At 44.5% G+C, this 24,814-nt stretch overlaps 1 protein-coding gene across 5 annotated transcripts in view; it reads right to left on the bottom strand.

The window, feature by feature from the left end:
• Nucleotides 1–4,171: 4,171 nt before the first annotated feature.
• Banf2 (BANF family member 2) overlaps nt 4,172–24,814 on the bottom strand; it is a 37,620-nt gene continuing 16,977 nt past the window's right edge. Inside the window, exons 2-5 of one of the 5 annotated variants that reach the window (XM_040744949.1) lie at nt 23,650–23,761; nt 16,530–16,669; nt 13,530–13,658; nt 4,172–4,368 (exon numbers count right to left, since the gene is read on the bottom strand). In XM_040744949.1, coding sequence (XP_040600883.1) covers nt 4,222–4,368; nt 13,530–13,655 — 273 coding nt within the window. In that variant the 5' untranslated portion in view covers nt 13,656–13,658; nt 16,530–16,669; nt 23,650–23,761 and the 3' untranslated portion in view covers nt 4,172–4,221. Of the gene's footprint in view, nt 4,369–13,529; nt 13,659–15,364; nt 15,535–16,529; nt 16,670–23,649; nt 23,762–24,814 lie in introns of those variants that run through there. The other 4 variants (XM_040744951.1, XM_040744950.1, XR_005877049.1 and 1 more) reach the window with 4 other exon arrangements.

The raw sequence follows: 24,814 nt of genomic DNA, 5'->3' as shown, positions 1-24,814 counted from the left end.
CTCATATCCTGTAGGTTTCTCATCTCCCTACCACCCCTGTATGATTCTAGACATCACTGGTCCAAGGGATGAATTTCAAAAGTGTTGGGGGAAGTGGAAATAGACTGAGACAAAAACCACCTTTTCTTTTCCTTTGGAGTCAGTCAACTCCTGTGCTCCAAAATGAATTACTTCTAAATACATGAGAAGAATTATTCAAGGATGGGTTATGAAGAGGGAGAATGGGCAGACTGGGTGGTCAGGAACTGAGCTCTCAGAGCTCTCAGAAGGCAGAGTTGTTTAACTCCTGCTTTCTCCATGAGGAAAAAAAGGAAGAGGAGCTGGAGTGGGCAGGCTCTTCTTGAGATAGCCCAACATGTTATAATGTCAGAAAGTACCTCAGTGAGGCATTCCGGGAAAAATATAAAGAGCTTAATTGATGATAACGGTCTTGATAAGTATGGTCTTTAAGCTTTCCCATTTCTTATGGATTCAGAAAAGAACTACCCCCTTTAGAGGTGGGGGAGGGCAATATGAGAGATGAATGCATGTAGGATGTATAACTTCTGGGGAGAGACTTTACCCTGGCTCCTTCCTGTTTTAATTATCATAGACATTGGTGTAGAGAAGGGATCTCTTCATCTAAGTCAAAGAATGATGACCAGGCAGCTCTCCTGATGTCATGTAACAGACATGTAACATGAGAGAGAAGGCAACCTTTGTTGGCCAAGTCACTTTTGAGGGGGTTAAACCAGTAAAGTCCTGCCTGTGATGATTGATAAGGGGCAACTCAGAGGAGCATTGGAGAATCTGGGATAGCAAAACCATGACCTTGAAAATTCTGGCACTAACAAAAATTGTTTAGGTGCTGAAATATACAACAGAGATTATGCTTATGGGAAGAATGTAAATGTTATAAAACTTAAAGAAATTGGAAGTATCAATAAAACCAATAAATGTGAATTGAGGAAAAATTAAATATAGTTCTTTAATGATAGATGAATTCGCATCATCTATCATTAAAAACTGTCATTTAAACCCAGTGATACTGTTTCTCCTTCCTGTTATACTTTGAATTTTTTAATCTCCATTTTTATGTGTATGAATGTTTTGCTTGCATGTAAATATGTGTGCCACACACATACTTGGTGCCTAAAGTGGCCAGAGAGGGCACTGGATCCCCTGGGACTGGGGTTACAGATGGTTGTAGGCACTCAGAATCGAACGTGGTCCTCTGGAAGAGAAGTCAGTGGTCTTAACTGCTAAGTCATGAGTCATCTCTCTGGTCCTATACTTTAAATTTTTTTTTTTGGTTTTTATGAGACAGGGTTTCTCTGTATTGTTTACTTTCTTTCTTCTTCTTCTTTTTTTTTTTTTTTTTTTTTTAGAATTTTCTTGCTGGGCCTCAAACCAAAGTACCATGCATGCTAGGCAAATACTCCACTATTGAACTCAATTCTCATGCCTGTAAATCCTTGATTCAGAAATGTATCACTATGTCTAATGATGAAAGGAATTCAGTAAAATTCAGTAGTTTCTTTAGTTCTACTTTTCTTGTTAAAATAAAAATAGACGCCAACATTCTTGTCTTAGGTTGACTTCGAGAAGCCAACTCAGGCATTAAATTTGAGTATTTCGGGTGGCACAGGGAGGAAGGAGGTATGATGACTAATTTTGTCAATTTGACAGAAGCTAGAATCACTTCAAGATGGGCTGCTGGGAAGGCCTGTGGGGGATTTTCTTGTGTTCACTGAGATGCGAAGACCTGCCCACTGCTTGTGACTCTTCCCTGACTGGGATCCGAGACTATTTAAACGGAGAAAGGAAGCTGCAGGCATCCATTGCTCTTTTCTTGACTGTGGGTGCAATGGAGCCCGCTGGAGCTCCTGTTGCTTCGGCAAACCTTCCAGATAGACTGTAACCTGAACCTGTGAGCCTAACAAACCCTTTCTCTCTTAAGTTGCCAAGATATTGTATCACAGCAACAGAGAACACTGAGACGGGAGGGATCCCAGGAATCAGTCTCTGGCAGGAGTGTGAGGTTGGAGGAAAAGGGCATAGACACAGGACATAAGGAGAAAATGACTACTTTGGATAAGTGGGGTTTAGCCCTACTGGGGTGCCTGTTTTAGGGCTGTCCTTGTCCAGATGACAAGGATACTGTTTTTCCACCAACTTTACCCATCCCTCCTTCCCCCACCCCCCACCCCGTTATCGACTGCATGATTCCTTCTCCTACCTCTATAGGCTACTCCTGCTCCTGTAGCCAGAGAGACATCATATGTCCTAGAGGAGGGCATCATATGTCCTAAGAGAAACTGTTGAACTTTACTGGAAAAGTGAATGCCAGCAGGGAAAGGCAAATACTCCACCAAGTAAAACCTTTTGGAGTTTAAAAAGCCTGTAAAGTAGATTAGTATCAGCTGAATTATGCTAAATCTAAAAAGCCAACCTCAAATGGCTACACACCATGTTATTCCATTTATATGAATTTCTAGAAAAGACAAAAATTTGCCAGGTTGGGAGTGGGGAGGGATGGATGGCTGCGTGAGGCAGCACTGTACTGAAAGCAAGTTTCACTGTTTGGAGTTGTACCTAAAAATCCCAACATCGATGGTCTTAAAAGCACGTCTTCATTCCTTGCTGTTTCAAGGAAGAGGGATTGCTTCTAAAAACTAGACTATGAAATCAAGCAGGTCACAGGAAGCAATGTGGTATCCTCTCTGCCTCTGTGTTCTTCTCTCTCCTCTTCATATGCTGTACCATGAGCAGCCCCGTGGAAGTCCCGGTGATGAGGACACATTAGTTTTGGAGAGATCGATTTGGCACTATATCATCTAAAGTGAGTGATGGAGGTTTCTGGGTGTGTTTCAAGGTGAATTTCTTGTTTAATTATATTCATAAACCCTTAAGATACTCATGCATCATTAAGGAAAAGCCACACATGGTGGTTCACACCTGTAATCACAACGTAGAAGTTTGAGTCCAGCTGAGGTTACATAGTGAGTTCCAAGCCAGCCTGAATTATAGAGGGAGACTCTTGTCTCAAAAATTAAAAAATAAAACAATTTGTGTGACTGTGTGTGTGAGTGCACATGCAAAAATTGGGGAGATGGGTCAATCAGTAAAGTGTTTGTCACATGTGGTTGATGGGGAACGTTCTTCTGTGTATGTTTCTCTTATTGGTTAATGAATAAAACACTGATTGGCTGATTGGCCAGACAGGAAGTGACATAGCTGGACAGAATCAGGATATAAGCAAGGAAAAACAGGAAATCGCTCTCTTCTGTGCAGACACGCTGGACAGATATCATGCAGAAGGCAAAGGAATTGCAGGTCCGGCATTCTCCAGTAAGCCAGGACTACGTGGAAATACATGGATTAATAGAAATGGGTAAATAATTAAGACAGAGCTAGCTAGTAAGAAGCTCAAGCCATCAGCCAACAGCTTTATAACTAATATAGCATTCATGTGCTTCTCTGGGGCTCAAGGGCCACGGGACCTGTTGGGCCAGAAAACTCATGTTTACATGTGGTGGTTTGAATATAAATGGCCCCCATAGTTCCACGGGGAGTATCACTATTAGGAGCTGTGACCTTATTGGAGGAAGTGTGTCAATGGAGGCAGCTTTGAGGTCTCATATGCTCAAGCCACGCCTAGTGTGACATTCACTTCCTGATGCCTGCTGATCCAGATGTGGAACTCTCAGCTACAGTGAGCCATGGTGAACCATGATGACAATGAATTCAACCTCTGAAACTGTAAGCCAGTCCCAATTAAGTATTTTCCATTATAAAAGTTGCCATGGTCGTAGTTTTTTTTTTTCACAGCAATAGAAACCCTAACTATGACAGCACACAAACAAGAGGTCCCAAGTTTGAATCCCTAGCACCCACATCAAATGGTATGGTGGCACGTGTCTAGAGACAGGGGGATTCCTGATACTTGATAGCCAGCTAGTCTTGCCAAATTAGTTCAGTGACAGAACTTGTCTAAAAATGTAAGGTGGAAAACAATAGAAAAAGAAAGCTGTGCCAACTTCTGGTGTCAACCATCATTCTCCCCAAGGGGTACACTTGTATACATCATACACATATGTTCACACACACGCAGCCATACATACACACGTACACACTCATACACAAATGATAATAAAATTAGAAACCTAAGCAATCACTTGGAGCCTGGGTGTAGGTGGTGGCTGTATCTTGTATCTGGGATAGAGTGGCTGGGCCAGGTGTTTACAGGAAGCAGGCACACCACTCCTTCAGGCAGGTGGAGCTCTGGCGGGCTTCATGCTCTGTGGCACCGCAACAGCAGATGAGCCACCTCTGGAACTCTGCTTCGTTCTTGTGCATGAGAAGGAACTGTCCCAGCAGGATGTAGGCCTGGGAAGAGGAACAGGTGGGAGGAAGCCGTGGTTATCAGAGTCTCACGCAGAACTGCCTGTCTTCCCCCACCCTCCGTACTCAGTTGACAGCCAAAGGTTGGGATGGGAGGGGCCAGTCTTCAGGTCGACTCCTGACAAGCCCCGGAGAAAGGTGAGGTCAAGTTAATCACAGGTGTCTCTCAGGCCTGTTCTAAGGAAGTCATCCTGCAGTAATAACTAGGCCTTGTCCTCAAACTTGAAAACGTTCTCTGGGGTTTGTAAAAAGCAAAGTTTCTGACTCAGCATCTAAATTCAGGGTGGGGTCCAAGGGTGCCTATTTCTAATTGGCTCCCAGATGAGGATGGGCCAATGAGTGTTTTGGAAACACAGGGAGTAGGTGGCTAGCATACCTCTGAACTCCTTTTAGACTTGTCATTTAATCTTTTCTTTGGTGGTGGTGGCGGGTATACATGTGCACACTGTGGACTAAATCTAATCTTGCATGTGCTAGGCAAGTAGTCTACAACTGAGCTGTATCTGCAGTCCAAGTATTCCGACTTCAAAATATATACAAAGCCAACCTAGAGTATGACTCCTTAGCCCACTGCTTTCTCAATGGCAGGAATATAGGGCACCTCAACCTTAGTACCACTAGCATACTGGATGATTCTGCATTAAGGGGACTGTCCTGTGCATTGCAGGACATTTAGTAGCATCTATGCTATCCCCTGGATGCCAGTAGCACCTTCCCTAGTCTCCAAGACAGAAGCAATCATAAGGATTTCCAGAATATTTTCAAGAAATCTTTCTTGCTTGAGAACCACTGCGGGTGTGGCTGGCCGGTGAAGGCCATGGTAGCATCCATTTGGCTTTGAAAACTACCTGTGTGATCTCAGTGGATAGGAGAACCTGAGGCACAGCACTGCCCTTCCCTGCCCTGCCCTGCCTGTGTCAAATGGAACAGCAAGGGAAGACACAAATGCTGAGGACAATCATCCCTGAGGGAACAGTGCAGACAGCATAAATCATCCTTAACCTTGACCTTATTTTTCAAGTCTCAGACTGGAGCTGTGTCACTGGACCTCTCTCTCTCTCTCTCTCTCTCTCTCTCTCTCTCTCTCTCTCTCTCTGAATGAGCTTTTCCGCTTCACAGACTGAGCAACAAGCTACCAATTTCCCTGTCTCTCCTGTCTGTGGACAGCCAAGGTGGAGGCTCTAATTGTGCAAAATTAAATAATAAACAAATCTCTAATAATTATATATAATCTCCTTGTTCTGTTTCTCTGGAAACCCCTGATAATATAATTTCCTGAGAATATCTATGAATAAAAAAACACATGAGCAAAGTATAATGGCACAGATGTATGAAAGAAAATGCCACTACAGATGCCAGTATTTTGTATGTCAACTCGAAAACTTCATTTAAAAAATTAGAGACTGGGGAAATGGCTCAGTGAGTAAGAATATTTTCTGTGCAAGCAAGAGGACCTGAGTTCAAGTCCCAAGTATCCCATAAGAAGGTAATGAATATACTTCTAACCCTAGCATTGTGGGCTCAGAAATTGTTGGGGCTTGCTGGTCAACTGCCTAGCTACAGATTCAGTGAAGATGCTGTTTCAAGAAAGTTAGACAGAGCAGGGTAGTTAACATCCTACTTCAGCCCTTGTATGTCCACCCATGTGCATGTAACACACATGACACACACACCCCAAAACAAAGAGGGAAAATGTAAAACACATAGAAGGCACCCTGATTCCTGGTTCTCTAGCAATTTTGCAGTCATGAGTTTTCTGTCTTCTTGCCCCCTTACGTCTTCACCAGACTGTTATTAGCAAGGACCAAGACAGTAGAGCCATGCATGGAGACAGCCACTACATGGCAGAGGCCAGATTTCAGGTCACAGTATATATTTATTGCTGGGGCCTGGCTTGAGGACTCTCTTTCTAGCCTGGAAGGAAGGAGACCCAGCTTCTATCCATACCTTCAAGCTCTGGGCCCTTCCCAGGAAAATCTGCTATTGGCTGTGTGTTGACTTTCCGTTACATAAAACAAAACAAAATTTCATCTTAAAGGGGATATGTGTGTGCGATCAAATAAAAGATCAAATAAAAGCGGAATCCTAGTCACAAAAGGTGCTGGAGCATTAGAGTTGGTAGTTTTTTATTTATTTGTTATTTATTTGTAGCAGAGCTGGGATAAATCCAGGGCTTTGCACACAGGTAAGTACTCTACTACCACCTTAGGGTTTAGTTTTAGATATTGTTGAAAAGAGAAAGGAGCTATGCATTTGCAGCAATTTTAAGGTACAACTTTATTTAAAAATATAAAGAAAAAATCCAGTGTCTTAGCACAATCTCATGTTTTTAATCAGTATCCTCCCATTTTCACTGATGGATTTTGCTGAGATGGTTTTAAATCAGTAGTTCAAAGCACTGGTGTTCACTAAGTGGTCAATGAGGGCTATGCTGAGGTTGTGGAAGTGTCTAGGTGAGTACAACAGGGTCCACTTAGAGCTTCACTCGAGAAGAAACATCAGTGAGATTTGTAACGACCCGCTGTAGGGCTCAGAGGCTTAGCTCTGTAGTAGAGTACTCTCCAAGGCACAAGGTCCTTGATGTGGTCCTCAACACCAGGAGAAAGAATGACAAATAGCCACTGAAACTTTTGAGGCTGTTGGCAGGCCACCCTATTAAACTAACACATTTGATTTTCATGGGTGCCCCAACCACCCTATTCTTTAGATGGTGTCCCAAACAAGGGACACCTGAGAGGTTGAGGCTCCCTCTTCCTCTGGCCAACCTACTCTTCCTCTTCCATATCCCAGCTATCTGGAGACATAGTCCAGTCTGGAGATGAAGGCATCCTCTGCCTGTTTCTAAGGCTGGTCACAGCCTCAGCTGGTGTGGTAATCAGAGCCTCTGCAGATGGCAGGGCTCAGCAGCCAGGAAGCCCAGGAATGCGTGGTAGGCGGGACCCAGGCAAGCTTTCCAGGAACGTGGCAGGCTGGAGAAGGGTCTCTGAGCCAAGCTGCAATCTGAGCCTCCATCCTTCTGGGCTTTCCCTGGAGTCCCACACTGGCATCTTCCAGAGAGTACAGAGATGGACTGCCTTCCCGCTCTATTCTCAAGGGCTTCACATTGCTCCCCAGGGAAGGGGGAGTCTATGGCTCTTGTCATGGTTCTGTTCAATGCCATTTTTGGTTTCCCTACTACCTCCAGAAAATGAACCTCTAACCAGAAACCCTGAGGCAAGTGGGTAGTATAGAATCACAGACACCCCAGGTAGGACTTTCTACCTTCTATTACCCTGGCCAGTGGCCATGCCACAGACGGGGAGGAACATTTCTTCCTGCAGTAGCAGATGGTGGCTGAGGGGCAGACTTGCTCCAAGTCCATACAGGGAAACTCTGCCAGGGTCTTCTCCCAGGCTGCGTGAACTGGTCTTTATGACTAGTGTCCTTGTTAACAGCAGCTATTTTATCTGAATCTGCAGAGGCTGATCCGTGTAGTTGCCTGGGACCCTGCATGCAGACCATCCATAGACTCCTTTTAATGCTATCTTATTTACACTTGATGTCAGCCCAAAGGCTGGAAAGTGATAAGCCTTAATACATTTAAACAAAAGGTCTCATCTTGTCATTCTGCATTGGGCCCTGAAAACCAGGTAGCTGGCCCTAATCTGCACTCATTGAGCCTTCAGGTCACCTGGCCTTGTCAGACTGAGATGAACTTTCATGGCGTCTCTTATTATCAAATTTCCCTTGCCCTCAATCAGCAATTCCCAGGCCCCAGGACAGAGTGTGCCTCCCATTGTTGCAAGACCCTGCTGTGATTATATGACTTTTCTGGACATGCCTGCTTCAGTCGCAAACCCAGTGTTTCTCAGTTACTCCAGGCTTAAAGCACAAGTCTTCAGTGTGAGTGCCCAATCTACAGCAGGTTCTGGTCTTCCTTTCTCTTCTCTATGCTCCTGAGATATGCACATATTGTTACATTATCCATTTCTTTTAAAAATTCAACTTTCACTGGATCCCTTTATCTCACCACAGTATGCAGAGTAACCTCCAAACTTAAGTGGCTGGTTTCATGCATGGCTCATACGTCAGATGGTAGGGTCCAGTGCCAGCAGAGGACAGGAGAAAACAGGTTTCTCAGTAGTTCAGCGTTGAGAACCTGGCGACATGAGGAAGGCGGCAACAACAGAATGACTTTGGCATGAGACTGGCCATTTCAAGGACCCTAAGTTGGAAGAGGGTGTGTCCATAGATGCTCATGCTCCTAGTCTGACTGTGTGTGGGGGGGCAGTGAGTAGGGAAACATTGCTCTGGCCTGTCCATGGTAGGTCTAACACCTTGTGCATGATGGATTTTCCATTCATATTATCCCTTTCTACCCAGCGGCTCTCCTGCCACTGTTAACTCTTGACCAGTGCTATCCAGGTGAAATAATACATAAGCTAGCCACGGAAGTAATTTTAATGTACTAGAGGGCATAAAAGGAATAAGGGAGAAGAAAAAAGATGAAATGCATTCCAATAATATACTTTATTTTCTTCCATATTTTCAAAATATTATTTCGGTATGTAATCAATAAAAAATGTTAAGAGATGTTTCACATTCCTTTTTGGGGGAAAGCTTCAGCATCAAAGAGCATGTTTGATATTTTTAGCCCATCTCATGCAGACAAGAGCTTAGCAGACACAGGGCTAGTGGCTACCACTGCATTTAGGTCCTCAGGCCAGAGTTGATGGCCCCAGTGAACAGCGGATGCTGAGCAACTAGAAAGACCAGTCACATTTTTTGGCCTCTGAGCCCCTGAAGAGGTTCAGGTGAGTCAATAGTTAATGTTTTCTTCTTAAAGAAAAAGCCTCAAACACACACACACACACACACACACACACACACACACACACACACACACACACACACACACACATGAGATAAAGGAGGAAGACAGAGGAAGAGAGAGAGCAATCAAGTGTCGGAGTGTGTGTGGGGTGGGGGGGGCACTTATGTGCCATAGCACGCGGGTGTAGAGGTCAAAGGACAACCTCAGGTGTCAACCATTGCCTTCCAGTTTGCAAGTCTTGTTTGCCACTGTGTAAGACAGGGGTCTCCCATTTCTGCCTCCCAACTTGCTCTATGTATGTATGTATGTATGTATGTATTGCAGACATACGCTATCACACTAGGTTTTGTGTGAATTCAGGGGATCATATTCAGGCATGGCAAATAATTTACTCCTTCAGCCATCTCCCTAGCCCAGGCTGGTCTTGAATTTATAGGCTGAAATAACTGTCTTGTCTCAATCTCCCAGGTCACTGAAACTGCAGGCACACACTCCTGCACCCTGTGAATCATAGTATTAAAAATCATGGTTTAACCATGTGGGGTAGACCAGTAGTCTATCTGATGTAGTCAAGGCTCTGGGGGTAAAGAAGGGGATACTCATTCCCCTTCTAAAATGCCAGTCATTTGCTGGAGAGATGGAAGCTCAGCCCGGGCAGGGGAGAAGGTGCTAGAAGGACTGGTGAGAATTAGGAAAGACATCTGCTCAATTCAGGCCATATCCCTAGAGAGGCGATAAATGGGTGGGGGCCTCCTTGCTGACTAATTAATGACTTCTTGTTCCCTGTGTATTCAGCTTCCTGGTGACCCTGGAGAGAGCTGGTGGCCTAGTAAAGAGTCTGGGCATCCCATGAACCTGCCTTCCACCAGGTATTTAGCAAGGGCACTGAGGGAGCTGAGAGAGCCAGTGCCCGTGGGAAAATGTCAAGAATGTTTTGTAAGCAAGTGTGGCCCCTGAGGCAATGTTTGCTCAGGGCAAAGATGAGAACTCAGCCTGGGGAGAGAAGAAGAAAATGATGGTTGCGCCTCACAGAGGCTGGTAAAGACAGAGCAAGATGAGGCCCTGTAAAGACCCCTCCCTGAAGGTCCCCTGTGGGCTGAAAATAAGTACCTCATGGCTGCATTTTTGTTGACTAGCCCTGATTTATGGAATCTACTTATCCTGGATGCTGTCATTCTGGCCTCGTCCACAGATCCATCAGCATCCTGATACATTTGTTCATCTTGTAGGGGACACATCTGGGCATCCTCCTGGGTACTCATATGGGCCCAGGAGCTGATGTGGAATATAACTACCAAATCTTTTTTTTTTTAACTACCAAATCCTAACCTAAGCCCCTTCTTGCTGGGTATAAGTGTGTGAGTCTTCTTGTGTTGTTTATGACAGTACAACCTATGGCCATTTTTAATCCCCCTGGGGACCTCAGAGAGCCAACTTCCAAAGCCTCTGGTCTGCATTTTTCTTTTACCTGATTATATTACTTTGTATTGTGTTGTATCTTAATGTGGTGTTGGATAAGGAACTCAGATCCTCTCAGGTGATGGGCAAGCATGGGCACCGAGTCACACCTGCCATGCCTCCATTTATAATGACCTCCAAAGGTAGAGAAACTCAAAACAAAGGACAACAATTACCAGTCCCCACCAGTGTCAGGAATCAGTAGCTCTGGGAATGCTAGGGGCCTTGAGTGGAATGCTGGACACTGTGCTGGTCATGTTGGTCATGAGCATAAAGAGAGCTCTTGCCTGTGGACCAAGATGTCCATAGGTACTCCCTATTGTATTGAGTGTGCAGGTCAGAGTCAGAAACCTGGAAAATGTCCATTTATTCATTCATTCTGTCATCTCTACCACATCTGTCTCTCTACCTATAATCCTTAGAACACAGTTGAGCTGGAGAAGGCAACAATGACAGGGCCACAAAACAAAGCAGAAGAAACTCAAGTTGCTGGGTTTCAAGGCACAGGGAATGACTGAAGAGTTTGGGTCGCTCTTTGTCTTGTGTAATGGCTACCCCACCATGCATTTGTAGAAGCTCACAGAACTGCTGTGTGTAGTGGCCTATGTCTGTAGCATACAGGAAAACAAGGTAGAAGAACAGCAAATTTGAAGTTAGCCTAGGCTATGCAACGACTCTAAGCCAGCCTGAATCCCAGTAAGACCCTATCTCTAAACAATGAAACAGACAAAAGTCATAGAACTATATGATAAAAAAGGATAAAGTCACTGTATACAATTATACCTTAATAAGAATATTTTTTTAATGGTGAGCATAAAGGAACAGCATAATTATGGAAACATGGTAGATAGCAGAACAATGGGCACCTTTGGGGATGGGGTTCACTCTGGCTGGGAGCAGGTCTCAGAGGCCACCTGGAAGTTGGGAGGTGTCGAGTCCCTCGACCTAGGTGGTAGGTATATGGACATATCTATCTATGTAAAATGCACTGGGTTCAACACTTCATACTGTGTGTATATTACACAGTAGAGGAATGTGTTGCTTTATCTTCATTGTCAACATGTCTGGATTTAGAAATCCCCTAGGAGATACACCTCTAAGCTTGTCTGTGAAGTTGTTTTAAGAGAGAATTAGCGAATGCAGAATGGCCCATTTGAATGTGAGTTGTACCATCCTATGGATGGAGGCCCAGACAGAGTAAAAGAAGGCAAAGGAGAAAGCCAGATGAGTGTTGGCATTCTCCTTCCCCTGCTTACTAACAACTTCATGGACCATGCCTTCCCTACCATAATGACTATGTGACTTTGAACTATGAGCCAAAATAAATTATCCTTCCTTAAGTTGTTTTGTGTTAGGTATTTGGTCACAACCAAGAGAAAAATAACTAATGCAAAAAAAATTGAAAAGAATAATCATTTCTTTAAAGAAAAAGCTATTTAATTAAAAAATTCTCCCATAGTCAGACTTGCCTGCTTTCCTTAGCTGCTTGGGAATAGTCCTCATCCTTTTTCAAGCAAGAAAGCATAAAGTCCCTTCAACCACGTAGCTCCACTCTGACAGTACCATGAACTGATATCACTTGGCCGAGTTAGGGGGTGAGATTCATAGCATGTAATAACAGGTACAGTGTAGCATGTCAGTCAGAAACCAAGGGCCCAGACATTAGGATTTGGGCATAGAACAAAATATATACATGCAGCAGTTCCTAACCTCCAAATGTTTTTGTTATATTTGTGGAAGATAACTTGGTCATTAATGGCATTGCCCTTGGAAGGGAACAATATAGTTCTCATGGGACCCTGATTGATTCTTAAGAGAGCAATTTGTATAAAAGGGCATGAATGGGACCTTGGGGACATAGCTTGTGGCAGAGGACACGCTTAGCAAATGTAAGTCCCTAAATTAAATCCAAAGTCCAAAACAAATGAATAAACAAAAGAGCAGAATGGTCCCTTTCCACCCTCTGGCTCTCTATTTTACCCTGTGATCTCCTCAAACAAGATCCTGCCCATGATACCATCCCACCATGCTGTGATGTGTCTGGAAGGATCCTCATCAGAGGTCAAACACATAATGTCACTTAATAGTGGGCTTTTAATGTCCAAAACTATGAGCTAAGCAGAAATCCTTTCTCTACTAAGTCCCCAGAGTCGAGTATTTTGTTATAGCAATGGAAATTAAACTAACCCATTCCAATTCCACTCACTACACCTGAGGCCATCCGTAGGCTAGGAATGAATCTTTTTTGTTGTTGTTGTTGTTTGTTTGTTTGTTTTTGTTTTTTCAAGACAGGGTTTCTCTGTGCCTTTGGAGGCTGTCTTGGAATTAGCTCTTGTAAACCAGGCTGGTATCGAACTCACAGAGTTCAGCCTGCCTCTGCCTCCCGAGTGCTGGGATTAAAGGCACGCGCCACCACCCCCAGCGATTAGGAATGAATTTTAGAATGACTCTTATCTCCTCTCCCAGGTGGAGCTCCCAAGCTGCTGGCTCTCAACATGCCATTGTCATGATGGTACCCTGACAGAGACAAGCGAGAAGCCATGGGCCCTTTCCTGGAGGCGGAGAGTACACCCAAGTCGTTGGTCCTGACAGTTCTGTCCCAGACTTCAGTAGCAGACTTGTCTCTATCAAATCCTGAGTGTTTGAGTACTGAGCAGACCCTGTCAGCCTTTGTTGCTCTGCACGGAAACAATTCTATCTGCTATCATGGGGGCTCCTAAGCACGTGAGGACGGTGGCAATGAAGTCTGTGGCACCCTGCCAAGTGGCAGCTTTTTTTCTCTGATGGCCACTCACTGGGGCATGTGGCAGGGGCTGCCATCTGGCTAGAGGAAGACAGGTTAGAAAAAGGAGTTAGAGAAGAAATAACTGCGCACCTTGTTGAAACCTTTGGTGACCAAATTGATGGCAAGCTCACGGCTGATTCCATCCACCCAGGCAACATCCTTCTCCCCAATGGGTTCAGAGAGGAAGGCTCTCAGCCTAGGAGACATGTGGTCCATCTCCTGCATCAGATATGGGGAGGAGAAAGGGTTAGGAGATGTCTGATTGCTCAAACTACATTGGACACTGGGGAGGTCCCTCTGTCCCAGGGATGGAGGGTAGCAGATGGCAGACTGGAGTCTGTCATTCAACATCTCATGGGGATTTTAAATGCCAGGTGTGCTGTCCTGTGCCGGAGGTGCTTCCTTTCCTACCAAGTTGGAGAAGTGTGCTGATGGCCGTGGATGAGTTAGTCCAACCCCATGACAACTGAAGGTGAGTTAAATGTTAAGAATTCCAAGCTCCTTTCCATCTCTTTCACCCAACACACAAAAAGAAATGATTGTTGATCTGGTAAGGTGACTCTAGGTAAAGGCACTGGCCACCAGCCTGACAGCCTGAGTTTAATTGTCTAAACCCATATGTGATGGTTAAGTTTAAAATGTCAATTTGCCACGGTTTGGGATTACCTGGGGAAGAGAGCCTGTATGGGGGATTGGCTAGATCGGGTCAGCCTGTGGGCATGTGTGTCCATATTGCATTGTTAATTGATGTAGGAGCTGGCGCACTGTGGGCAGCACTGTTCCCTAGTCAAAGGTTGCTGAACTACACAAACCAGAAGGAGGCTAGCGAGCAGGCAGATAGCTCGAGTGCATTCCTTTCTCTCTGCCCTGCTCTTGACTGTGGATGAAGCGTGAGTAGCTGCTTGAGTTCCTACCTTGATATCCCTCAATGATGGTGACCTGGAATTAATCCTTTCCTCCCCCTGTTGCTTTTTGTTAGTGCATTTGTCATGGCAACAGAAGTGAAGTTGTCTTCCGATCTCCATATGCATACCGTGGCACATATACTCACCACCACAATAATAATAAATATCAAGTTTTAAAAGAAAATGTCAGCCGGGCAGTGGTGGCGCACACCTTTAATCCCAGCACTCAGGAGGCAGAGGCAGGCGGATCTCTGTGAGTTCGAGGCTAGGCTGGACCGACAGCCTCCAAAATAATACAGAGAAACCCTGTCTCATAAAACCAAAAAATAAAATAAAATAAAATGTCATAAGGAAACACGTTGTTTTTTGTTTTTAAAGAACTGTTTTCTTTGGCTAGCTAACCTGTCCTCTCTCTTAGCCCCCTGATATTTTTGGCATGCTTGTATTTTAGCTTTTATCAGACTCTGTGATAGTTGGCTGATAAAGCATCGGGGTTAGATGCAGTACAATTGAGACCATCCCACTTCTTTATCAAGACTGCTGGCTTGCAAGGCAGAGGCAGGCAGATCTCAGTGAGTAATAGGCCAGCCTGGTCTACAGAGTGAGTTCCAGGACAGCTCCAAAGCTACACAGAAAACCCTTGTTCTAAAAAAAAAAAAAAAAAAAAAAAAGACTGCTGGCAGTAGCCGGTATCCTGAATCTCTTCTACAAGATGTTCACACCAGGCCTAGGAATGGCCCTCAGCTGTGAGACACTTGCCTGATGGTCATAAGGCCCTGTATAGATCTTCAGAAGCTAAAACAAACAAATGAAACCACCCAATAGCAAACAAACAAAACCAAACTCCCCATACTCTGGACTCTGTCACAGTGTGAAATGCCCCCCACCAGCCCATATTTTGAAGATTTGGTCCCCAGTTTGAGGTACTATTTTGAAGGGCATGGAGCCTTTTCCCAAAGAAGGGCTATGGTAGAAGAAACTAGGTCTCGAAGGGTGGGGGCCTTTGAAGTTCAGACTCACCACTGCTCTGACCTGTATCTTCTGCTTTCTAGTCTGCTGCAATGTGAGGAATCCCTGTCAGATGTTCCCACCGCCATGAGCTATGCCCATCACGCCTTTTCTGCCTCAATGGACTTGTCACACTCACCCAAGGGGAAAAAAAAAGAGTTGTATATATTCGATCCAAGTCCCTAGCCAATTAAATGAGGTCACTTAATTGCAGGCCATCCTCACCCCCAGCCATTGTTTTACATGCCAATCTACTCTGGAAATACCCCACAGACACCAGTTCTAGAAGCCTTTTAATCCAGTCAAATTAGCACAAATGGTAGAGCATCTTGCCTAGCATTTGAAACATCCTGGGTTTAATCCTCAAAACTAAGGAATTTGGGGAATATGCAATGCCTCATAGCATTGGTTCTATGAGCACAAGGTTTATAACCAGCTTTTGTTTTTTGCTGAGCAAAGATCACCACCTTCCTTGCTGCCCTGGCTTGAACATCTTTTCTCAACTGAGCCCACATTTAAGGCTTGCTCAATGCAGCATCCTTTTCCTGATGTTTGCGTTTTCAGTTTCAGTTTGTGATTTGAGGGATAAAAGGAATGCAGTTTAAAATGGCTCACACAAGATTCAATTAGCACACAATATCAAAAAGTCCAAACTGCTCTCTTGACTCAGCCTTCCCTTGTTCTTGGCTTAAATTCTTTTCAGAAGTAGCCTGGTTACACCAGGGCCTGCCATGGCTTTTGCAAACAGCACTCCCTCTCCAAAAGGTAAACAGAGTCATTTTTCCCAACAGAGCCTTAACAAATGTGGTCTCTAGTCCATATTGTCATATGAAAGGCCTTACAACAGAAGTTTCAGCCTGATATGTATGTTCTTCCTCTAAGATTGCAAAGCTCATATGCTGCCTGGGTGGGGGCGCTGGGTCAAAAACTGGGGTGTTTACCATGTTGCCAGGGATAATTACCCAGCATCAGAATAGAAAATGAGAATATCTACCACATAAATCCTCAGGAGATCATGGGACTTAGGGGCTGCCATTGCCTCCTCATGGCCTTCCCTCCCCCACCGGAGCCCTTTCTTGGTGCATCGGGTACCATGACTGACACATGGTAGACACTTGACAACATAAATGTGTGACTAAATGCATCCAGCCTCTTCATTCCCCTCCAGCCTTCTGACCTTTCTGCGAAGCAGATCTCCTCTTGTAAGCCTTCTTGTCTTCCGGTTCGTTTTGGAACACCTTGAGTTGAAACTAAACCCTTTGAGAAAAGATGGATCTGAAGACTCTGGTTTTAGAGGGCTCTGTGTGTCAGCAGACCCTAGGAAGGAGAGAAGATAGGAGAGGCTGTGGAGGGTCCTGTGACACGGCCACTCAGATCTGTAGATGCAGGAACCCTACCCATGATATGGAGGGCTCTAACCACTCTTTTTATCTGTGTGTTGTTTCCTAACACACAAGACTGCTTAGGGGCAACATCAGCAGATGAACTCCTCAGCACCTGTGGGCCTACAAGGTGATGGTTGGAATTAGTGGTCTGCTGGGGCACAGGCCAGGCTCAGGATTTCTGAATGAAGAATAGCCTGGAAGTCCCATGGGGCCATGCTAATTTTACTGAGGGAAAATTCCACCAACTATCCACCTTAGCCATCTGTTAAGATAAACCTCACCCATTAGACTTAAGAACAAATGGAAACTACAACAATGTTATCAATGTGCCAGCCCCATCAAAGACCCAAACAATTTGCTGTTTGTTTTTCCCACAGCTGAACCCACTCAGCTCCTTGAAATACCTCCAAACACCTCCAAGTCCCACAGCAGGGATCACTGTGAAAGATCTTAGTGTTCATTAGGATGACTTCAGTGAATCTCACTCGGGGGTGAATTGGCTCCATGGGAGTAATCCTTGGTTGCCAAATTGGGAGGCCAGGCTACTGGAATCCAATGGGCAAGTCCACAGACAGTAGATACGGAGAATCAATGGTAGGTGAGAGGAAGGCTTGGGTAGACTGGAGGGTAACGGCAGGTAGCTTTGAGAAAGCAGGGGCTGTTTGGAGTGAGGAGACTCCAGTGGCTAGGGGTTTGTTTCAGAGTCTTTAGGGTACCTCCAGTCGATACTCATACGGGCACTTTTCCTTTATAAGCATGGGACCTGGCTTTGAGGATCAGGAGAGGGAGGAAGGGAGAGGGAGGGCAGAGAGGGAAGGGGAGGGGAAAGAGGAGGGGAGGGGGCAGAGAGGGAGGGGGAGGGGAAAGAGGAGGGGGGAGGGGGCAGAGAGGGAGGGGGAGGGGAAAGAGGAGGGGGGAAGGGGGCAGAGAAGGAGAGGGGAAAGGGGAGGGGAGGGGAAGGGGAGAGGGGGAGAGGGACAGAGGGGACCAGGGAGGGAGGGAGAGAGAGAGAGGAGAGAGAGAGAGGGAGAGAGATCCCAGGTTTAGACTGCCACACACATTTTATAAGTGAGTGAAGATGCAGATAGAGGGTCGTTACTGGTTTAGACAAGTACTTGACTCTCATATTACATGATGTAAAAGAGTATAAAGGAAAGGGGACTGGGTGGGACGATGCTAAAAGTGCACAGAGTTCTGCTATAAAGTATCTGCTGGAGGCTGTTAAGGACTTGAGACACTGTAGGAAAGGCAATTCGCTTGTGTTTTTCTTTTTTTTTTTTTAAGTTCTCTTGAACTGGGAGAATAGTTCTAAGACATTTGTCCATACTGCTTTAATGACCTTCCTGTTATTGCTAGAGGACAATAAATACTGTGAGACTGTTCTATTGTCATTAATAATGATAATTTCTTGGTCCTAAACCACTACACACAGTTGATGGGACGTAATCAACCCAATCACTATGAAAGTGGTTGTTTGGAAGTTCCTCAGAAAGTAAAAACAGAATTATTACATGATCCAAATATGCCTACCCCTCCTAGACATATACCTGAAGGAATCTAAGTCAGCATGCCACAGAGACATCCGCATACTCATGCCTACTCTAGACCTAGCCACAACAGCCACAATACAGGACCAGCTTAGATGCCCATCAACAGATGAATACGTAAAGAAAATGTGGTATGTATACACAACAGAGTTTTATTCAGTCATGTCATTTGCTGTGGGATAACAGATACAACTGGGATCATTCTGTTAAACAAAATAAGCCAGATGCAGACAAATACTGCATGTATTTTCCCATATGCAGAATTGGATTAAAAACAACAGAGGGGGGACTATTTGAGAAAAAGAAAGGAACAGCAGGAGGGAAGAGGTGTCAGGGAGAATGTGATCAAAATATGTTATATGCATGTGTGAAAATGTCATAATGAAACACTGCTTTGTATATATTTTTAAAAACCCGTTTACTTTTAAAAAGGAAGTATTCAGTCCTAAATGTCAATAGTGATGAGGTTAGAGATCCTGGGCTATACATAATAGAAAATATGGATTCAAACACTCCTAGACGGTAGATTCACTTCCAATTTCACATAACCAGAAAAGCTTCTCATGCCAGAGATCTGGGATTTTGTCAATTGGTGTCTCAATAGCCTTATCAGGACCAGATTATCTATCTTCTGGGTTCTGAGATGCTGACAGAATTTTCTTTGATTCCTTCTCCCCAAAGGAAGGTCACTCCATTTCTCCTTGGGTGTTCCTAAAGGGATATCACCTTCCCTTGGTTTCAAGGCCTAGAATCAGACAACATGGACACCCACCCCCTGTCAATGACCTCGAGGACACCATCGCAGGGTGGTGACTCAGCCTCCCTGAAGCTCAGCTAATGGCAGTTTTTTGACAGGGGAGGGTGCAAGAAAAGAGCAGGTGCTGGAGAGTCAGATGGCAGCATCTTCTAATAGTCCAGCCCAGACGAGGCTTCTTTCAAAGTCTGTGCAAGGACTACCTGGAGCCTTGGTGAAAACGCCACAGGCCTGGGGCAAACCTTTGAGTCTGTGTTTGCAACAGGCTCCATGGAGGGGCCTGAATTGCTGATCCACAAGCCATCCATTGAGCAAATCACTACCTGATATTATGCATTCCTTTTACTGATATTCACTAAATAAAACTTGCCGACTTGGCCCGGTGTGATGACCCAAAGGTGGTAAATGCAGTTACCACCAAGCCTGATGACTTGCCTTCCTTCTACATGGTTGGAGGAGAGAACTGACTCTCAAAAATTATCCTCTGGCCTCCACATGTGTTTTCATGACATGTATGTCCCAATCCCAATGACTAATAAAAAGTGTAGTTCAAAAATAGTGTTTCCACATTAATGTGCAACCCATCTCTGGACCTCTTCATTTTACAAGCGGAGCCTCCATATCCATAAATAATGACTTCCCTGTCCTTTCTTGCCTACACACTATCCTTCAATTATTTACTTTCTGCTCCCATGGATTGGCTGATATAGACACCTTATATACACAGAATCTCACAGCATCCTTTTGTGAAATTTTATTTAGCATGATGTCTTCAGGGTTCACACATACTGTGGTTTGTACTAGAATGGCCATCATTTTTAAGGATGGATAATACTCAGTTATATGCTTGGGTCACTGCTGACCTCTGGCCTGCGGGAGGATTGCTGGCATGAACACGGGAGCATAAGTGTGTCTCTGAAGACCTGTTTCCAGATCTTTGGGGTACATACTCAGAAGCAGAAATGATGTATTACATGGTGACCCTATTTACATTTTTAAAAAGCAATCATAATTTTACATTTGGCTACACAGTATACTCATGTGAAGATTTACACAAGTGGCTTTTGTTTGACTGCCCCACCAGGGAAGACCTTCCTATCACAGGTGTTCTCTCAGTGGCCACATCCTGAACCACAAAGGGCTACAGGGGAGGACACACTGGCAAGGAATGACCTCAGTCAATTCTGGTTTGAGGCACTCAGCAAGTCCCCTGCTTAAATAAAGAATGAAAGAGCCAGTGGGATTTAATCACAATTCCCAAAGGAACTGCCTCCCTTCGAAAGCTCCACTTAAAGGTCATTTTCAAAGGCTACATAATAGGTTTTAAAGAAGTATACCCCCACGTGAAGAGGGGTGAGATGGAGGAACCTCAGGAATGCCATGCAAATGCTTATTTAGGGTTTGGGGTGCAGCTATCAGTGTGGCTCAGTACCAATTGCAAACTTACTTTAAAACAAATGAGCTCTTCTTTTGTAATTTTTTCTGCAGAGGGTAAGAGTAAGGGACTCGATTGTGTGCTTTTTGAGCATAAACTTCATAAATGACAGCATGTATCACAAAGGTCAAAAGGTTGGACCTGATGTAATAGGAATTCAAAATGGCACATCTCCAAGGAACTGAAAATGAAGTTGATATTCTCTGAGAATTGCATCAAATGACACAGAACTGCCACCCATTAGAACAATTTGTTTCCTAAAATGTGAATTGGAAAAGAACAGTATTTCACAGTACTTTATACAACCTATGATTTTAAGTGCATATATTATGAAACCAAGCGATATATATGAAACTATCTTGTCTATGTCCCTAAAAGTTTTTATATCCAAATGACTAAAACTTATCCTCAAGAGGATTAACTTTCCAAAAGAGTGAGAGATTATCTTACTTTCATGCTTGTTGTTTAGGCCCCCATAGTATTGCCTACATCAGGGGACTGAGATATTAAAGCTTAAACTTCCCATTTGGCCTTGTGAGAGGGTAAGAGAAGGAGTTACAAGAAATATTATGGGGTGTGGGTCCTGAAAGCATTAGAAATGCCACCAATAGCTCAGTGGCAGTGACAGAGTGCCTGACTGGTATTGTATGTAGTCCTGGGTTCAATTCCCCTGTAGTGACCAAAAGAGAAAGAATGCTATTGTAAGTATTTTGTCCTATTAAATATTGTGGAGGTCTGGAGAGCTGGCTAAGTGGTTAAAATTACTTGCTGATCTTGCAGAGGACCTGAGTTAAATTCCTAGCACCGACATGGCAGCTGACGACTTTCTGTAACGCTAATCCTAGGAGATCTGGTGAACCTCTTCTGACCTCCACAAGCACCAGGCATGAGTGTGGTACACATACACGCAAGCAAAACACTCATATACATAGAATAAATATATCTAAATTGTTTTTAATGCTGTGCATTGTTGCGTCTGGGCCATCAACACTCTATCATGATGAGATCCTGCCCTCCCTGAAGAGCCACAGATAAGTTCATGATCGCTGGGAGAGGGGGAGTCATATTCCTCAGTGGTATAGCCACTAGTCTGTTGCCCTTACCAAGTAAACAATTCCCCCACCACGCTCATGGAAGCAGTGCTAATAACATGCAGTGTGGGACTGTGGGGCAGGCTTGGGGGGGAGGAGAGATGACAGGGGATTTGTGGGGAAGAATAAGAGGTTTGGTGGGAGCGAGTAGAGCAGTGGGGAATAAAAACAGTTAATGGGGAATATGACCAAAAACTTTGTTTATATGCATGAAATAAGGAGTAAAAATACTGCACAGAGTATATACAGTATTTCTTATGGAATTTAATGCCAAGAAAAAAAGTGTGCCTTTCTAAATAGATGTATTCCATTTCTATGAAAAAAATTTCAGGTGCTCTGCTTTCTTATTCATATAGGCTGCTAGGTATGAGATAAGTCTAATGACCAGATAATAAAGCTAGCCCTGATTAGCAACTCCTCACCATAGTGTTTTAGTTGCTTTCTTTTTGTGCAATGACTTCATTTTCCATACTTTCTTTAAAATTTAAAACCCATGTATTCAGAGCACTCATACCTACCTCTCCTTCCTTCCTTTTCCTCCCCACCTCCCCCTTCTGTTTCTTGAGACAGGACCTTCCTTGGTAAGTAGCCTGGGCTGACATCAGATTCTCCATCCTCCTGCCTTAGTCTCTGAGTGCTGCGGTCAGAACCATAGATCGCCATGTTCTGCTACATCTTTGTTTTTTTGTTTTTTGTTTTTTGAGACAGGGTTTCTCTGTATTGTTTTGCAGGCTGTCCTGGAACTCACTCTGTATACCAGGCTGGCTTCGAACTCACAGAGATCCGCCTGCCTCTGCCTCCCAAGTGCTGGAGGAGTTAAAGGAGTTTGCTACCAACATCCGGCAACTCAGCTACATCTTTATTGAATGCAGTGTTACCAAACAGTGGCCATCAAAGATTCAGGGCCAGATAGATCAGGCCTGTCCACCCCAGATGCTTTGAAGGCTGAGGCAAGGGGACAACAAATTCAAGATCCACCGAGATATTGATAAGGTTTTTATCTCAAAATAAAAAGGGTCTGGGAATATAGTTAAGTGATAGAGTCCTTGCCTAGCTTACATGAGGCTCTGAATTTACTCTCCAGAAAAGAGGAGGGAAGGAGGGGAGAGAGAGAGAGAGAACTCAAAGATGTGATGAATATGAAACTCTCCTAAGGCAAGCACATCAGGGACATCAGTACCCAGCCTATACATACAGAACAGTGCAGGGCTTATAGCCCTAGAGAAGAAAAGCATGAGAATGAGAGTCACAGGTTGTCCCTTCCATTGGTTTGCAGTGTGACAACAATGGATAGTCTGTATTGATGCAATTGACCTGGATGGGATGGGCACACTCCCACACCCACTGCGCTGAAGTCTGAGGGAATGCTGTCTGCCAGTCACTGCTGCTTCCTGGAGCTCTATGCCCTTATCTCCACTCTTCAATCTATGGTTTCTTCCTTCAAGTAGGCGGTCTCTCATAAAGAAAGGATGAAAAGAAGGGTGGTGTTCTCCTGTCTTTTTGTTGCTGTGACAAAATACTCCGACCTACAGTCACTTGGGGAGGAAAGTGCCCCTTTGGCTACCCCTCCCGGGTCACAGTACATCACTGAAGGAAGTCAGGGCAGAAACTTAAGAACCCGAAGAAGACACCACAGAGGGATGTTGCTTTCTGGCTTGTTTGCTGCTAGCTTTCCTAGACAGCCCAGGGTCATCTTGTCTAGGAAAATGGCTCTATACATGGCTGGCTGGGACCTTTTAGTTCATTAAAAACAAGTCAATAAAAATAGCAATAGTCAATAAAAATAAGCAAGACAATTGCACACATGCATGTCCTCAGAACAACCTGATAAAGCCAGCTACTCAACTGAGACTCCTTTCAGACGATCCTAGGCTGTGGCAGGTTGACATAAAGATGGGGAGGACAGGCTATATACTGTTTTCTTGATGCTGAAGTCTGACTCTGATGAGTTCAGAGCTGCAGGAGGCATGGTAAGGTTTCCCTCATACAACAAAAGGGAGCACCATGATCACGGTCTTGAGCTTCCAAAGGGCTGTATTTTGTACAGTCAGCTCAGGAACCATTTCCAAGGTGCACATGGCTCACCTCAATGTCCTGGGACTGGTTACTCAGGTCCTTTCTCTGAAGGGATTGCTTGACTGGAGGATGTGAGCTTGGCAACCACCAGTGGAGACGCCACATGACAAGGGAAGCAATCCTGAGAGGAGGAAAAGGACAGACTCCTAGTACTCAGTGGCGTGTCAGATTTAGTCAGACCTGGAGGCATCTACCCTAGGACTTCTTAGTTAGCTTAGAGAAAAATCAAAGTGATGCCCACTTTATTTTAGTTGGGATGGCAATAGTTATAAGAAAGGACCCTAAATAACAGACCTTCAAAATTCACTTACTAGCCACTCATTCAAGAGAGACCTGGGATGGGCATCACCAGACCTTGGGAGCAGAGGAAGTCATTGTCAATGACCATGATGTTCATCTTTCAGAAACAGAGGTCATATTTGCTGTCCTCCCCCTTAGTTCCTGTTTGACAGTGGAAAACAAGATCTTTTATTCCTCTGCTATTTTCTGGCTTGCATGTGATCCTTCTACTATATAAGTCTTTCTCTGCACATGATGACCAATTAAATTCAATAATACCCAGGGGTTCAGTGAACATCATCCATACCCAAGAACTTGAATCTTTGAACTTGTAGGACAGGATCTCCAAGCGTAGGCTTCTCCTCAGGCCCATAATAGAACCCAGTGATCTAGGGGTGAGGATGACATCGCCAAGGGCAAGGAAGGGCTCCCATCCTTGGGGGTTTGAGTGAAGGTCATGAACTTCAGACTCTGCTGCATGGTATCTGTCTGAAGGTGACTGCTAACTCCCGCTGGAATGGCCCAGCTGGAAGTAAGATTCCTGAGCTTGGTTCAAGTTCTGCCCACAGCCAGTTCACTAAATGTGAGCCAGTCATCTGTGTTTCATCAAGCCAGAATGCTAGGCGGATTGGAAGTCTGCACGCTGGATCCTTGCCACGGTGGTGCCTCTGTTCATTTACAGTCTTCAGATGGCACACAGCTCAAACAGGCTCTGTCCTACCAGTTTCAAATCCAAATAGCTCTGAAAACCAGAGTGTTTTTACCCCCTTTTTTTCTCTTTTCATTTTTTGGCAAGGAGTACTTACTTAGGAGCCAAACCTGGCCTGAATGGACATGAGGCTATTTATAGTCCTTATTATCCCATTTGGTGTGAGTATTTATACATTTCATCACA

This window comes from Mesocricetus auratus, unplaced genomic scaffold (genome assembly GCF_017639785.1).
Source record: "Mesocricetus auratus isolate SY011 unplaced genomic scaffold, BCM_Maur_2.0 Super-Scaffold_100004, whole genome shotgun sequence".
NCBI classification, from domain to species: Eukaryota; Metazoa; Chordata; class Mammalia; order Rodentia; family Cricetidae; genus Mesocricetus; species Mesocricetus auratus.
The sequence above is the reverse complement of the archived record's forward strand: the minus strand, read 5'-3'. Positions and strand labels throughout refer to the sequence as shown.